The sequence below is a fragment of the Hemitrygon akajei genome, chromosome 11 (genome assembly GCF_048418815.1).
Source record: "Hemitrygon akajei chromosome 11, sHemAka1.3, whole genome shotgun sequence".
Taxonomy (NCBI): Eukaryota; Metazoa; Chordata; class Chondrichthyes; order Myliobatiformes; family Dasyatidae; genus Hemitrygon; species Hemitrygon akajei.
The window spans coordinates 133,472,670-133,491,062 of NC_133134.1; the positions used below are offsets into that span (position 1 = coordinate 133,472,670).

The 18,393-nt window shown below is 38.2% G+C and overlaps 1 protein-coding gene across 2 annotated transcripts in view; it reads left to right on the plus strand.

Moving 5' to 3' along the window:
* The window catches only part of LOC140736017 (cadherin-4-like), a 693,508-nt gene that overhangs the window by 632,284 nt on the left and 42,831 nt on the right, over positions 1-18,393 (plus strand). For both annotated transcript variants that reach the window (XM_073061696.1, XM_073061697.1), the window contains 4 exons: positions 3,629-3,814; positions 7,861-8,114; positions 15,041-15,183; positions 15,985-16,218. In XM_073061696.1, the coding sequence (XP_072917797.1) occupies positions 3,629-3,814; positions 7,861-8,114; positions 15,041-15,183; positions 15,985-16,218 (817 nt within the window). The remainder of the gene's footprint in view (positions 1-3,628; positions 3,815-7,860; positions 8,115-15,040; positions 15,184-15,984; positions 16,219-18,393) is intronic.

Consider the following 18,393-nt stretch of genomic DNA (forward strand, 5'->3'; position numbering starts at 1 on the left):
AATATTCACAAGACCATTTATGACTCAGTTTTTTAAATTTCCTCTCCATTTGGAAAATAGACAACCCTTTCATTTCTTCTACCAAAGTGCACAACCATACACCTACCAACCCTGTATTCCATCTGCCATTTCTCTGCCCGTTCTCCTAATCTGCCCAAGTCCTTCTGCTGCATCTCTACTTCCTCAAAATTACCTGCTGCTCCACCTATCTTCCCTAATATTGATTAGCACCTCCTTAGTGGAAAAGGTTTAGATTGGGTGGATTTGTTCTGTGTGTCCAGGAAGAATTCTTGACACAGTATGGGGAGATGCTGACTGAAGGAGAGGTGATGCTGGATATGGTGTTGGGCAATGAACCAACTCAGGTGTCTGATCTCTTGGTGGATGAGAATTCCAGAGACAGTGACTCTTCACTATTTGTGGCAATAATTTAACACAATTTACCTCAGGAAAGGTGATTTCAGTGATGATTTTAGTCAGATTTCCTCAGGAAGGATGATTTCAGTGATGTTTTTAGTCGGATTTCTAAACTTTTTAACTACCAGAGAACTGTCACACGCATTGAATAGCGCCATCTTAACAGGAAATTCGTACATAAAATGCATGAAATGGAGATGTCATTTTGAGGATAGCCAGAAAATCATCTTGAGAAGGGTGTGCCACAGTACCTCCAACCAGTGGAGTCAAAGGCATTGGTGAAATCAAGTAAGACCATTTGAAGTAATTCTGTTTTCTTGAGATTGTCATATGATGAGGGCTTTAACTACTTATAAGCTGTATTGACCGTGACAGAGACAAAGCATACTATAGTTAAATTTGTTCATGGTACAAAGATACACCAGAAAGAACATTGTGAAAAGGTCATAAAGAAGGGAAGACGTTTGGTAAATGAATATAATGTGGGAAATAAGAAGCTACTGATTCCTGCAGAATAGAAAAGAAGAATATTATTTAAATGGAAGCAGACTTAAATGCTACTATACAGAGAGATCAGAGATCAGAGTCTCATTTTACAGGAAGCACAAGAAATCAGTGAGTAGATACAGCAAGTAATTATTGAAGCAAAAGTAATGTTAGTCTTCATTTCAAAGGGATAGAGTACAAAAGTGAGGTGAGGTCAAGTAACAGCTGTTCATGAATTCAGTGAGACTGCAGCTGGATTTCTGCAGGAAGTTTTGTCTTCTTATTTAAGTTTTGCATTTGCTGAGAATGCTGACTAGATTACCTCATGAGAGAAAATTGAACAGGTTGGGTCATTACTTGTTGGAAATTAGAAGAATGAGATGCAATCTTACCAAAACACAGAAGTTTCTGAGGATGCTTGGCAACAGAGATTCTAAGAAAATGTTCCAGTCATGGGAAATTAGTGTCAGAAGAAGAGGACACCCATTTAAGATGCAGTTGAGAAGAAATTTATCCTATCAGAGATCATGCCTCTCTGAAATTTTTTACTCCAGGGAGATGTGGAAATGAAGTCATTGATTACATTCAAGGCTGCACTGGAAGGATTTTTGAGCGTAGTTGAGAATTATCATGAATGTGTGAAAAGGTGGTGCTGAGGCCATGATCATATAAGAGGTCACTGAATGGAGAGCAAGTACAAGAAAACATCTGACCCTAACAGATTATATTTCTTATGCGTTTATGAGATGGGGAAGTTAATGCAAAGAAGTAATTAAGTACCTTCGTGGGATTTCTGAGGCTGTACCAAATGTACAAAACTATAAATGGAACGTCCTTAGATGGAAACTATTTTAGTCAAGGTGGAGAGTTTTCCTTCAGTCAAGTGATATGGCACTGGGATAACTTGCATATCTGGTAAGCTTGCAGGTCAAACCTATAGTTGACTCTCCTGAGCCAGAATGATGCAGATTTAGGTAACTATCAAAGAGGAAGTTGAAGTTTAAACATGAAGAAGTTTTTTTTTTCAAACTGGAAAGAGCTGTAGTTTTCACTGTGCCTCAACAGAAACAGAGATAAAAGCTAGAGAGATTTTTTTCATGAGGACCCCTTCCTTTGTTTACTGACGCTAGATCCACTGGCACTCAAGTATTATTCTGGCCGCGATTGTTCCCCATATTGGGGATTGGGCATATAAGAGGAAGATCTGGCGACACTGTAATAAAGAAGTCCGTCACAGGCAAAAGCCCTTTCTACTGTTAAGCACACTCAAGTAGAGCAGTGTCACAGGAAGCAGGATCCATCATCAAGAATCCCCATCATCCAGGCCATGGTAGTACCATCAGGTAGGAGGTACAGGAGCCTTAGATCCCACATCAGCTTCCAGAACAGTTATTACATTACAGCCATCAAGGTACTGAACCAGCATGGATCACTTGCATCACCACAACTCTGAACTGATTCCACAAACTACACACACACTTTCAAGGACTCTACAACTCATGTTTCAGTGCTTTTTTGTTTGTTTTTGCACATTGATTGTCAATCTTCATTTATGTATAGCTTTTCATGAATTCAATAGTATTTATTTTCCTGTAAATGCCTACAAGAAATGAATCACAGGGTAGTATATGGCAACGTATACCTACTTTGATAATAAACTTACTTTGGCTTTGACTACTTTTCTATAATGCTATATTTAAAGTGAGGATCATTGATTAAATCTGATGTGGGGATTGTCTGGATAAGGTTAATATGGTGGTAGTGGCACTTCAGATTTTATTTGTCCAGAACTTCCACCGCTATGCTGCCCCCAGCCTTAGAATCTCTGATCTTGCTATCATATTAGCAAAAGAATGCCCAAGATCACAGATTCCACTATTCATGTTCAAGTTCTCATTCTGTCTCCCATAATAAATGTCTGTGACTTTGCTATAACTAACATTAAATTAACAGCTCTAGGGGAAGCTGGGTTTCCTTTGCCACAATTATTTAATTGTGGCATTTGAAGTTTTCCTCATCCTGGGAATTAACACTTCCTAAACATCTGTTTAATCACTTATTTCTTTTTGAATTCTCATGTGCCATTGAAGTTTTATCATCCGTGAAAGCAGATGGAAAATATTCAATCAATATCTGTCATTTTGATTTAATTAATTTTAGTTTCAACTGTATCTTGAAGAACTAATCACATACCTATTATTTCATAATGTATTATCAGATACCTAAAAGATACAATCATTATTTAAATTTAACTACAATTTAGGGAAATACATGAACTGTTAAATATAATTAAAAATCATTTTCACACAGTTGCTACTAAGGAGTGGAAAAGCAAAATAATTTGGTTATCAATGAGCAAAGTATGGTTTTCCAATTATGCACTGTTGAGTCTAGTAAGTGGCTTTGTCAGCAGCATTGTTGTTTTAATTTGTTAAACTACATAGTTGATTGGTACTCCTTTTGGAAAGTTGGACACCCAAATGTAATTGCACTGTTTTCATATTGCAGATGAAACCATTTACCCTTGCATCTTCATCAGAATAACCAAAAATTGGTTTTTAATGGTTTAATATAAAGTATAATAATCAATTGTGTGACTGCATTCATCAAATTTCTATTGTAATATAATTGAAGGTAGACTATGTTTCAGTCTTCAGAATATTCTAATCTACTTAATATGTAAAGCAATGTGTCTTCCTTTGTGCCTTCTTTTCTTTATTTCCAGTACTATGGAGAAGTCCAAGAGAACAAAATAGAAGTCATTGTTGCTAACTTGACTGTCATTGATCGAGACCAGCCACACACTTCAAATTGGAATGCTGTATACCGCATAGTCAGTGGTGACCCTGCTGGTCATTTTGTTGTTAAGACGGATCCAGCCACAAGTGATGGCATGGTTATTGTAGTAAAGGTAAGTTGTAACCCTTAATTCAGTTGTTGAGGTTATATTTATTCAAAGTATTCACAACCACTTTTGAAATAATCAGTGATTTACACTTTGAACACTTCAGAAAATGTTTGCTTACAAATGCATCTCTTGTGGCATTACTCATGGGTGGTTGTGTTTGAAAGTTTTGACAGTTAGTTCAAATTTAACACGAGGCTAATTGTCCAGTATGCCCTGTAGGATTATGAGAAAATGCAGGAGTTAAGCCATCCAACAACTGGTGTGAAATTTTCTGGCATGTATATTGCATATACTTTAGACCAAACACTGCAGCTGAGGAATAAAGCTACAGTTCCTGAACCCATTAAGCAATATTTCACACAAAAAGCACGAGTTTGTATGCTTGAAAGTGAAATATTTAATACAATTTGTTCATTAAGAGCTTTGGAGCACTGGATTTATTTAAAGCATGGAAATTTGAGCTCTCAATTTTTGCTCAACAGACTTTGTGCTGTTCAAATGTATTGGAAAAGCCCTATCAAGAAGCAGCATATCAATGTTGTATATCTTATTAATAGCCAATTCTTCATTTCAAAATATTAAATAAATGTCATCATAATCAGTTGCTTGAAGTATAATTTATAATTCTCTCATCTTGTTGGTCTGAATTATCTGTAAATTTCCTGATTATGCACACTTGCACCACTAGATTTTGTCTTGGCATCTTCATTTAATACGTATGTTTTCTAAACTGCTAAGTAATTCAACAATGCTTTGTACCTTATGTCTATTAATCTTATAAACCAAGTTTCTGTAAGTGATCCACAGATTATTGCTGCCATTTTGTTAGTATCTCAGTTCCTCTTAGTTTTTTTGATTATTATTGCACAACAATTTTGAAAGGAGAGCTACCCTCGTACCCCAGTGCTTTTAGTAGAGTGTGGTGGCCCTCCAGACCAAACACTCATGGGTAAGCATAACCCTGCTGTAATGAAGACATCCATTGGAGCTGTGTGCTCCAGTGCTGAGATACTGGGATGAATCCCTGCCCTGCAGTGGTGTTCCTCCGGGAATAAGTCACCAGTGGCACCGTGTGAAGAGATTGGTATTGTGCAGGCTGTAGTGAGTAGTGCGTCAGCTCAGCACTGAATGTAAGGCTCGGGGCTCCACTTTGGATGACCTGGTGAATGTGGGCCATTGTTAGGACTGTTAGTGGCTGATCATTTGCAAACATACCACCTAGTCTCTCTGGTCTCTCCACCACTGAGATTTTGTTTTCACAATAATGGAATCTCTACACTTGGGAGAAGCATCACAGGCAAACCAGGAGAAGGAAGCAACAGCTTCAACAAGAGCTAATGAGAGACACTGGAATCTGTGGCAGTACCCAGAAGTTGCTGTACTCACCAAACTGGCCACGGTGCAGCCCTGCACACCATATCTCAGCCTTGAGAGGCAACACCACTTGTCCCAGCCCAGACTACACAAGCCCTCACAAGCAGCCTCTCCACACCAAGCCACAAGGTAAATCATTGGTGGATTTGCCTCAATCCATGGCACAGCAGCAAGCAGTAGTCAGGACAGCAGGAGTATGTACCAGGTTCCCTCTACTGCAGCCGTATCAGAAATGCGTCACTCTTCATAAAATGCTCTAATGACTCCCTTTATTAGTACACTCATCCTGTGAACACATTCCGAGTGCCAAGAACAGTTTTAAACATGGTCATTTTAAAACCAACTGTATTTAATTAATTTAACTACAGAGATGTTGAAATGTTAATTATCAGGCTTGAATAAGAAGAGGGAGAGATTTAAAAAAGATAGTTTACACACACACACAATTTGTGTGCCTTAGGAAGGTGGCATGCATCATTAAGGATCCCCACCAGCCAGGAAATTCCCTTTCCACACTGTTACCATCAGGAAGAAGTGATTCAGGAACAGCTTCTGCCCCTCTGCCATCCAATTCCTAAATGGACATTGAACCCATGAACACTACCTCACTACTTTTTTGTTTCTGTTAATTTCCACTGCTTATTTTAACTATTTAATAAACATATATATACTTAATGTCACAGTTTTTTTCCTCTGTATTTATCATGTATTTCATTGAACTGCTACTGTAAGGTTAACAGATTTCAGACATATGCCAGTGATATTAAATCTGATTCTGAGTTTGCTCTATCAAAGGGAGATTATGTTTCTTTATTCAAATTTTGCATCAGCTTCTGTATGTAAAGTAAATGACTTTGTTCGACAACTTTATTTCATTAATTTATCTGAAACTCACATTTTACCTTGCATTAGAACTACTTCAAAATAAGTCTTAAATGAATTTTGGTTTAAATGAACCTGCTATAATATGTGTCAAAATAAGCTTTGCAATTACTAGTTATGTTATTTTATGTTAATTTGAAACATCTATTATTTCCACATGAACTAAAAAACAAAATGTGCATAGCTACATTTCATGGGTTCTTTCAGAGTAAAATTAGAACATTGGTTATAATGACTGAGTTGCTAATAGCCACTAAAATAATAAGCTGCAACACTAAGTTCCTTTGTGCTCACCTGATTTTTAACCTCAAACATAGAAAAAATGGATCATTTTATTGAATGAGATTGAATACAAAATTGTACAAATTGAGGGCAGATCAGCTAGATCAGAAACATGGTGGCAATTGATTTTCTTTCACCTGTGTGTTAAGAGTCACTGTTGACGACACTCACAAAAGACTGCAGATAATCAAGTTATTCATTGGTGCCATTTGCAGAATTTCATCGCCAATTAGAAGGGTAGACAATGACAGCTGAAAGAAGGATTTATTTTTCTTTTCTGGAACAAAACTGTATTTTTTCATAACAAGCATTCTTGTGATATGCTGCATTATGATATAGCATGCGGCCCTATTCAGTATCTGTCTTCATTATTGCAATTACCTGTATTCCCCTCCTCGAACACAGGTAACTCCAAATCCTAAAACAAGAATTGACTATGATAGCACTTGAATTCTGAACTTTGTGTTGCGAATAATAAGAATTGCAAATATTGTTATTGAAATAATGGCTATCTTTTTACAATTGAGGCTTAACCATCCCAACTCTAAACTCAAGGAAAATTACATTGCTTATCAAATAGGCATTGCGCCATTCACTGGGGTGCTCTGTTCAGTTACCTGATGAGGTAACCATACCCCTTGGTGTCATCAGGTGGTGCCCAACCTTCATAGAGTGTTTTGACTCTTAACCACTACACTCTCCAGTTGGCGGGTCAGCAGTGGTGGCCAAGTCACTGTCCCTCTGCTCCTGACTTCCAGATCAACTCCTCTCACCTGCTCCACATCCAGCAAGAGGCTCTTTCTGCTTCCTCCCCCATCCTGTGAGCTGCTTGGTTCTTGCTCTTTTCATCAAGGTCCAGCACAGACAGCAGCCTCCATGCTGACCTTGCTGGGAACCCTCTACAGCCGATCTCTACCGGGAATAGCCACATCTGCCATAATTTGTCCCTGCACTCCTGGACTAAGGATTGGTATTTCTGGGCCTTCGTCTCGTGAACCTCCTTGCATCCTTCCTCTCAAGCTACTATGAGTTCCACCAGGATGATTTTCTTGTCTTTGGTGGACCACAGTATGATGTCTTGTTGGAATGTGGTTAGCACCACCTCCAGAAACTGCAGCTTCCTCCCCACATCAATCCTTATCTCCTATTATTTGGCAGTTTAGAGCAGATTGGATTTAGGCCTCTTTGATTTTACTGGCATGGCCCTCTCCTTGATGAAAATGACTGTCCTGATTGCCTCTCTGCCAGCTGGTCTCTTTTTACACCTCTCCCACTCCAGTGTGTCAGCAAGGGATACAGGACCTTGTCTTGATGCCACCTATACTGTCCTCGTATTAAAGCTGTTTTGCATCCTGCCGTTGAACCCCACGGACCACAAGGCTTGCAGTTAGGCACTGTTAATTTGCTCAATCTTCCTGCTGTATGGAATTTGATTTTGTTTATTCCCCAGAGCAGAAATGATGCTGAGAATTAGATATATAGTCAAACCCACTGAATTTTGTGTTTTTCAGCCAGTGGATTATGAAATAAACAGAGCCTTTGTACTGACTGTGGTGGTAATGAATCAAGCTCCACTGGCAGCTGGAATACAGTCCTCACTCCAGAGTACAGCAACGGTTGCAATCTCTGTCACGGATGTCAACGAGGCACCCTTTTTCATTCCCAATCCCAAACTAGTCAGGCAGGAGGAGGAGATGCCTGTGGGCACACTGCTCACAACATTTGCAGCTCAGGATCCTGATCGTTTTATGCAGCAGGTGATACGGTAAGAAAACCAACCATAAAAATTAATTTCATTTTTCATTCCATCACTGTCCTAAAAAAAAGACATTTTAGCTTTTGGCAATATTGTAAAGTAATTGATAATAAATTTGCATTTCATAGAAATAATAATTAGGAGGGGTGTACCACTGAGTCACTATCTCAAATTATATGTATTGCTTAAATTTTAGCAGTGAGATATTCAACCTCAGTCAGACAGCAGTGTTGTTGTACATTGGTTCTGAAATTCACTTTTATTAATTTTTTGCTGAAAGCAAATTTCAGAGCAAGTGACTGTCGTTGAAACAATATGGCCATCTCAAAAGCATTTTGGCAAATTAAAATATTTCTCCAGTTGTTTGGCAAGCCATTTTGTCAGACATAGGAAAAGCGCAGAGAATTATTTGCTGCTTCCAAAAGACCTGAAACCAAAAGACCGTATGTCATAGGAGCAGAATTAGGCCATTTGGCCCATCGAGTTTGCTCCACCATTTCGTCATAGCTGATCCATTTCCTTATCAACTCCATTTTCCTGCCTTTTCCCCGTAACCTTTCACACCCTCACTGATCAAGAACCTATCAACCTCTGCCTTAAGTACAAGTAATGAAGTAAGTAATGAATTCCACAGACTTACCACCAACTGCCTAAAAAAATTCCCCTTCGTCTTCATTCTAAATGGACGTACATCTAGTCTGATGCTGGGACCTCTGGTCTTAGACTCCCCGGAATAGGATACATCTTCTCTACATCCACTCTATCAAAGCTGTTCAACATTCAATAACTTTTAATGAGATTCCCCCCTCATTCTTCTAAATTCCAGCAAGTATAAGCTCAGAGATATCTATCGCTCCTCATATGATAAACTTTTTGTTCCAGGAATCATTCTCCTGAAACTCCTTTCAACCCTCTCCAATGTCAGCACATTCTTTCTTAAATATGGGGCCAAAAGCTGCTCACCATAGTCCAAGTGAGGCATCACCAGTGCCTTATAAAGATTCAGCATTACATTCTTGCTTTTGTGTTCTAGTCCTCTGGAAATGAATGTCAATATTGAATTTGCCTTCCTCACCCAACTCAATCTGCAAATTAACCTTCAAGTAATCCTGCCCAAGGACTCCCAAATCCCTTTGTATGTCTGAATTTTGAATTTCTTGCTGTTCAGAGAATGGTCTACGCTTTTATTCCTTCGACCAAAGTGAATGACCGTACACTTCCTGACAATGTACTCCATTTCCCATTTCTTTTCCCATTCTCCTAATCTGTCCAAGTCCTTCTGCAGCCTTCCTGCTTCCTCAACACTACCTGCCCCTCCACCTATCTTTGTATCATCTGCAAACTTTGTCACAAAGCCATCAATTCTGTCATCCAAATCATTGACATACAACATCAATAGAAGTGGTCCCACACCAACCCCTGTGGAACACCACTAGACACTGACAGCCAATCAGAAAATGCTCCATTTATTCCTAATCTATGCCTCTTGCCAATCAGCCGATGTTCTATCTACGCTAGTATCTTTCCTGTAATATCATGAGCTCTTACCTTGTAAAACAGCCTCATGTGCAGTACCTTGTTAAAGGCCTTCTGAAAATTCATGTACACAACATCCATCAATTCTCCCTTATCTACCCTGCTTGTTATTTCTTCAACAAATTCCAATGGATTTGTCAAGCAAGATTTTCCCTTAAGGAAACTATGCTGACTTTGGCCTTTATTACCATGTGCCTCCAAGTGCCCCGAAAGTAGATTTTAAACAACTGAATCCAACATCTTCCTAACCACTGAGGTCAGGCTAACAAACCTGTAATTTCCTTTCTTTTGCCTTCCTTCCTTCTTGAAGAGTGGAATGACATCAGCAATTTTCCAGTACTCCAGAACCATTCCATAATCTAGTGATTCTTGAAAGATCATTAGTAATGACTGCACAGTCTCATCAGCTACCCCCTTCAGAAGCCTGGGGTGTGGTCCATCTGGTCCAGGTGACTTATCTACCTTTCAGTTTCCAAGCACCTTCTTTCGGCAACTACACTCACTTCTGCCCTCTGACACTCCTGAACTTCCCACATACTGCTCCTCTCTTCCACAGCGAAGGCTGATGCAAAATACTTATTCAATTCATCTGTCATTTCTTTGTCCTCCGTTACCACCTGTCCAGCTTAATTTCCCAGTGGTCCAATATCTACTCTTGACTGTCTTTTACTCTTTATATATGTGAAAAAAAACTTCCAGTATCCTTCTTGATATTGTTGGCTAGCTTACTTTGATATTTCATCCATGCCCCCATTATGGCCTTTAAGCCCTTCAAAAAAGATGGGATCAGGAGAACCAAAAAATGGTGTTTTCCATGAAGTGTACAGTATTATAAATGCAAAACATTGAAGAGTCAATATGTGTGCAGATTCCAATAAAAAAGACTCCTGTCAGTCTGCAAGAGTTACCTTAAGCTTCTGAAGTCAACAATTCTACAACACAGAAACACATTATTCAGCCCACCCCACCCCATATGTGCTGATACTATAGTAAATTCCTGTCCCTTTCTATGCCCTATTCTTTACATTTCCTTTTGTAATTAATTCATTTTAAAATTGCTTTCCTCACAAGTGCTTGGGGCTGTGGAGGTGTGGGGCAATGTGGCAGAAGAGTTGATTATTAATTTCCATTGATCCTCCAGTCAAGAGGGCCTACGTTGTGAGCTCCAACTACAATTTAGAACATTCTCAACCCATCTAAATTTTGAATTTTGTAATGCATTCCTGTTTCCAGATTACTAACTAGTGGTTTAAGATTATTCCTAATAGCAACTGACAGCCCTGCTTTAGTCTATTGTGTACTATTTCATACCACAATACATTTGCACTCTATTCGTGTCAACACATTGCTAAGTAATTTTAAATTATTTTTAGATACAATTCAATATTGGTTTGGGTCCTAATCATGGGGAATATCATTCGTTAATTAGCTCAAGGCACCTGAAACTGTTGTGACGGCAGCAACACATAATATGCAGAGTTACTCACACAAAGGTGTGTCTAAATCATTTGTAAAGATGGAAAGCTGAGTAGCAATTGAAAAAAAAAACAATAATAAGGAAGAGAAATGAAAAGGGAGATATTGAGGTATAATTTAAGTAGTTAGAGTATGGGAGTGTTTTTTTGGGTGTGAAGATAGAAAGGTTTGGGAAATAAATTCCAGAGGCTTATAGTATAAGTACTGATAGACGATGTGTATGTTGTTGAGAATGTCAGTATTTATTGTTCATTTCATGATGCCCTTGAATTGTGGAGACATTAACAGTTAACCGCATTGATGGTTCTAAATCACATATTAGCCATCTTGGGTAAGGATGAGAGATCTCCTTCTCTGAAGGACTAGATGTTTTATTTTTCCACGTGCTTACCTGCTAAGATCAGCTTTTTAAAGAAACATAACTATTAATATTCAAACTCACCAGATGGCATGGTAAGAGTAAGAACTCCAGTATGTGGATCATTGGCCCAGACTTCTGGCTGGTCATCCAGTAGCATAACCACCGTGCAATAATTAAGTACAGTCCATTGATTATGTATAGGAGTTGAATCAACAGTGAAGGTCCTGGATCTTAACTGAAGTTGCTCCTTCAAACCAGCTTGGTTCATGTCAAATTTCAATAATATTTGCTCCTTAAGCTTCCCAGATTCTCACTAACTTGGTTGTTTTTTAAAGCACGCAGTACTTTGCTGATTGAATAATGCAACTTGCTCTTGAAGCTTATGATTGCTGGAATAAAAGCACAGAAAATGTCAATTTTACAGCTGAAATCACTCCCTGAACTTTGTAATAGCAATTTTTGCAGCTAATATCCTGAATGAAAAATCTGTAGGATACGGTTGAATTGGTTCAACATGCTTTGAAAACTTATTCATTTCAAATGTGAAATTTGGCATGTATACAGCCTTGACATGTATAAAAATGAATTCAATGTTTAGAAAATGCTGGCTGTTGTAATGTTGGACCAATTCCTTAAAGTTTCCGAGACTGAGTGCATTTTTGGAACATCCATCGTTAACAAAGATATTTGGTCTGTTTTGTTTGTGACATTGAGGCTTTGTACCAGAAACCTGTTGAACTTAATACGTATAATGGTTAAGACTTATTTATTATTTTTTACTTTTGGTTTAAGATCTGTAGTTAAACAAGAGTGGCTCCTTTTTACACAATCTCAATCTATGTATTAAAAAAAACACCAGAAAAGGGTTTTATATCTGAAAATACGCAGCAAGTTTGTATCTAATAGGAGAAATGAACAGAGTAACATTTGGAATTGAGATCCCAATAGATATGCTACATATATCCATTAACAAACAAGAGAAAATCTGCCGATGCTGGAAATCCAGAGCAGCACACATAAAATACTTAGGGAACTCAGCAGGCCAGGCAGCATCTAGGAAAAGGGTGCTGTCGACATTTCGGGCCAAAAACCTTTAGCAGCATTTCCTGAAACATCCACTGTACTCTTTTACTAGATGCTCCTTTGCCTGCTGAGTTCCTCCAGCATTTTATATTATCAATTAAGTTGTATTTTAGTCCAGGATTTAAAATTCTGCTGCAAGTTTGTTTGCAAATAGTTTTAAGTTGATCTACTATGGTACTAGCATGCTTGCGCAAAATGAGCCCCCCCAAAAATTGCGAAGAAACCTAAATGTACGTGTAGATTTTCAAATCTGATAGTATTTATTCTGAGGAGATTAGGTGTTGGCAAAGGGGATGCTTAGAGCTGATTTATTACAGTAATTAGTTTTTTTTATTTATAACCTATGCCTGTTTTGTTCCATTTGTGTGTTACATTCTATTTGGATGAAATGCATTCATCCTTAAACAGATATGCTGGAAAGCATGATTAGAGTAACCAATAAATTAATTCAACTTGAAAGCAGTAAGACTTTCATTAAAACATAAATGTTTACAACATTGGTTCATGACCATGGATGAGCCCATCTGTCTGTTTGAGTATTCCTTCTCTGCACAATGTATTATCTTTCATCTATATTTATTTTCTTTTATTGCTTTTAATGTTTAATGATCCCAAATGTGTTTCTTCCAATGGCTGTATTGATTACCATATAAACTCCTCTCATTTCCAGTCTCAGTTGCAAACTCCTGTAATTTCTCAGACATCTATTTCTTTATGGCTCTGGTTATTGCTCTTTTATGTTCAATTGTTAAGAGATACAATTCGAGCACAAGTCAGCTAGTGCCTGGCAAAGAAATTCTTCCAGTGAAATAGCCACTTGAGGGATATTTTTGAATTGCAGATGAGAAGCCATAGGGATGAATGGGGCCACAGACCTAGAAGCTATGCTGAAAGATATGATTCATTTTTATTTAATAGCTGAGCGTTGATAACAACACACCTAGTCACCCATAACAGTCAACTCAAAGGCTCTGAACTTACTGAATGTTGAAAAACCTCAAGCTGCTCGATCTAGCTGAAAATAAGTTGCAGGGCTTGAGAAAAGTGGGGGAGAAATAGATAGATTAAAGACCACAATGACCATCTTCCTTCATCCACTAGGACCCACAAAGGTGAATTTTTGCATGTAACCTATCAGACATGCTGAATATCTGACAGATTCTGCTGATTCCATGTTTCCATGTTTAAACTGCAATCAGTTATTGGGGATAGAGTGTTTGTCCAATAACCAACCTGACACTTCATCATTTTATTGAAATACTCAAAAGAGGAGATTTATCATCAGTAATTCCATTGATTCTACTAATGTTACCAGGGCAAAAACAATCAGAATAGTGGCACAAATGTTCTTCATAAATTAAACGTCATGTATAAGTGAATATTAGGGTGAAAAAATGTCAAGAAATGAATATGCGTATTGAGGGAACACTGCAAAGGTTGTTCTTTTGAGTGTCCATGGCTCTATATAGACTGCAAACTTTTCAGGACAGGATTAGGATCAAGAGAAACCAGACAGTGCACAACTGGAGGTCTCAGCACACCTGAGCCTGGATTTTACTGTTTATTTGTCTGGCTTACCTTTCCAGCTTCATTTTCTGTCTTACATAGCCCAAATTTCCAGCCTCAGTCCCATTTCACTAATTTTGATCCCAATGTCAATCATGTTGTGATATAGATGATATAACGCACTGAATCTCTTCTATTTGTTCTGCAAGTTAGTGTAGTCTGGCTTTTCAATTTTCCTGCCTTCATAAAATATTACTTTTCTTCAGCTTATTTAAATTCACCACCACTATCATTCATTATGCAGGTTCAGCTGCAGGCCAGTCAAGTTTTCCAAATTGATCTCACTAACATCTGGTGATCAGTTTAAGACATTGCCTTAAATTAGTCAAGCAACAGCCTAGCACAGTCCTAGCCTTTGAATCATGTCTAATAGCCGACACGCCAAATATGTTTCTTCCAATGGCAATATTGTTTAGGATTGTGGCTAGCCTACTATTAATACTATTAATACTATTACTATTATAGCCTACTATAATCTACTCCAATAATCTACTTGCAAGGCAAATGGGGTAGATGTGAGAGATTTTAGTGTTGGCTCTAGACTTCATGAAATTCACATCAAAAATGAGCAAGGATGGACCTATTGAAATCTCTCATCTGATGGATTGTTCTTAGTTGAACATTACTCGATGAAGCACTGAAGGTAGTGAGAGCAGAGAATCTACTTGGTGAAAATCTCCAATCTCTATCAGCAAGAGCGGGTGGTGTGGAAATTTTTGAATGTTTCATGTAGAAGAATCATATTTGCAACTAGATGAATGAGGCTAATGATAAAAGTGTCTTGTTTATAGCAGGCTTTTCGCATGTGACTTTGTTGTTAATAAAGCTGTTTCATTTGTGCTCAGATAAATGGGCCTCTAGCTTTCCTATCTGCTGGTTAAAATCTGTATTAATAGTTACTGCCTTTTTTTAGATATTCTGAATTGTCAGATCCTGCAAACTGGCTGAACATTAATACCACAACTGGTCAGATCACAACTACAGCCATCCTGGATAGAGAATCCATCTATGTAAAAAATAATATTTATGAAGCAACATTCCTGGCAGCTGACAATGGTAGGTCTTGACATCCTTCTGTGTTATAATGCAATGTATAGCTTATCAGTATCTTGTCCGTCTGTCTTTTCAGTCAAGTGACTTTAGTTCTCTTCTATCTCAAACCATAGAAGTGCTGGGATGTAATATGCTAACTATAATGTGCTTGCAGGATTTCCCTCAGGTCAGTTATTTCCTAGAAAGTCATGAGTGAGTGAAATTGACTGGCCATTTATTTTATTACTCTTTTTTTTCTTAACTGATCATTGAAATTGTATCATAGCCTGCTATTCTTCTGCCAATGGCATTCTAGAGAAACGTTAGAAGTTTCACTGAGTTTGGGACAATGCCACTTTAAATTAAGGGTGGATAGACCTGATGTTCAAGTTTGGAATCTAACTGAGGTGCGAAGGTCGAAATTACATAAAGCAAACTGGAGGGGACTTGTTCACCAAGCAGTTTCGTTTGGTCGTGTTCTGGTCCTTTTACACCAAGACTGTAGCAATGTGAAGTTATGTAACACAGTTGTAGTATAATTACAATATTAATGCAAAATGTCCCAGTCAGCATCTGAGATAAAAATGTTTTCATGAGAACATGATAAATAGAGTCTTAAACAAAACTTAAAATTGTCTGTATTGCTTTCCATTTATTTATGATGCTTGACCTATTTGCAGTCACCACACATCCATCCATGCTCAGAGACCAACTTGCACATAAAATTTATTCTAGTAGTGGAGCTCAGGCTAGAATACTTGTGACAAAGTCTGGTGAATCAACATCTCCATTTTAAAAAATTAATGGGTGTTTGTCTTCATTCAGGCAATCCTGCAGCAAGTGGAACTGGCACCATTCAGATTTATCTTATTGATGTTAATGATAACGCACCAGAGCTGATTCCCAAAGAGACCCAAATCTGTGAAAAGCCAAATCCAAATGCAATAAACATTACAGCAGGGGATGCTGACAGAGATCCAAATACGGACCCATTTGTGTTTGAACTGACTAATAGACCACCAGGTGTCAAGCGGAACTGGACAATTACACGATTAAACGGTAAGCTGTAGGCCTGGAGATTTTTGATTAATTCTGATACTGAATATCACACTCCAGATCAAAGTAAAGGTAAACACAATAGGATTAAAATTCATGGTCAAAGTAGAAATTAAAATAAGGGTAGTGTTTTTACAATATTATTGTAACAATTTTTCTTTATTAATGCAATCTTCTGCTCTCATGCTTCTCATCATAGCTCCCTGGGAGTGATGTATTTTAGAAGTTTTTCTTACTTTGTGTGTGAAAGTGCAGTCTTATGCCTCAATACCAAGGGCAGCACAGTGGCACATCTGGCTGAGCAGCTGTCTTGTAACTCTAGTAACCCAGGTTCAATCCTGACCTCTGCTGTTTGAGCTGGCAGAAATCCCCATTGAACCAGTTTCACCTCACCTCCCAAAGGTTTGTATTTGTATGTGAGTGGGAGGATCTAGAAGGGGTTAATGGGAATGTGGGGAGAACAAAAGAGGAGGGACATAGAATGTTTGCTTGATGTCAGTTATGGACTCAGTGGTCTGCAGAGCCTGCTCTGTGTGTCTTTGACTCATCCGTAGACTGACTTCCTGCCAAGGGTCACTCTCACAGATTGAAAATCTATGGAGGTAAAGTAATGATAGCGTCGGGATTAAATTCTAAAAACATAAAGAACTATCCTAACATTCCAGAGATGAACTTCAAACCACTACTATAGCAGACAGGGAATTTACAATGAAACTCTATTATGGTTCTGTTTATTGCCTAGCCTAAACCCAAGAATTTCCTATCCAACAGCATCGTAGGAGGGTCTGCAACTGTAGCAACTCAGGATGGTGACTCACTTCAATATCCTTAAGGGGATCTGGGGATGTGTGCCACCCTTCCAGTGACACAGGAGTCTCATAAATCAATACAACTGTGCACCAGTGTAGCCCACTGTATGCTCAGGAGTGTGAGGAGCTTTGCTGAAGAACGATTTATATCCAGAGCCACAGGCACCAGACCACTTTTCCATGATTCCTAGAGTGAGTGAGTGAGTGAGTGTGTGTGTGTGTGTGTGTGTGTTTGTGTGTGAATGTGTGTGTGTTTTTCTCTCCCCACAGATGCTGCCTGAACTGCTAAGTCTTTGTTTTAGTTTATTGAACATTGACAGCTAGGCTACCTCCATCGTGAGATAAATTGCTTATGTGATAATGTTCTATTGGCCTAATTCGCACACCTATAGTATACATGGATAGCTTAGAGAGCGAACATAATTCAAAAAATGTTGAGCTACATATGAGCATAACACTAATGTTAAATTTTCTTGAAGAGAAGGTGAAGTCATTTGTGAGTTTATAAGATTGTTCTAATTTCCTCTATACATAGTAAATAACAGAAATCTTACTTCATACTCATTCCTTCGATTAAATTCCTTGATCTTAATCTCAAGGCAGTGGCAATCACTGTGTCATCATTTGTGGTTTTTTTTGGTTCTTACATACTGCAAAATTAACCAGTCATTATGGGTTAAGTTGCTTTGCTCCTGAAAGACTATTTTTCCCAACTAAGTAGTACAATTAATACAATTTAGTGGAGGAGAATACATATGTCACCTTCAAATGTAATGACTCTTACATGTTACATTGAATGCAATCAGTGTCTTCAACCTGAAACAGTTTCTGAAAAATTAAACTCTCAGAAATTACCCTGTGAGATTACTGAAGTGTAAAAGAGGATGATAGAAGTGCAGAGGAAGGAAAAGACTCTTGATGTACACAACTCGGCTACAAGACCAGTTTTGTGTCAAGAACATTATTCCAAGAAATTAGTTAAATAAAGCTAATGGAAACAGGAAGATTTGATAGCTTGCCTTTTATAGAAGGGAAATAGAACTGAGGAACAAGTTACTCAGCAAGGACAATGGAACAAATATTTCAGTAATTGTTAAAAGGACCGGATGAGTTCTATAATCCACGTGGGGAAAGTTTCCTCAAATAGGTGCAATTTTTGTCCGTATTAGCATGCAAAAGTTTCAACAGTCTACAGCAGATGCAATTTTATTGGCTCTTCTTCAACCCTGGAATATTTGGGCAGTGAAGAAGCATACATCAGGATGTTCTTTATTGACTGCAGTTCTGCATTCAGTTCTATCATCGCCTCAAAACTAATCAATAAGCTTCAAAACCTAGGCCTCAATACCTCCCTGTGCAACTGGATCCT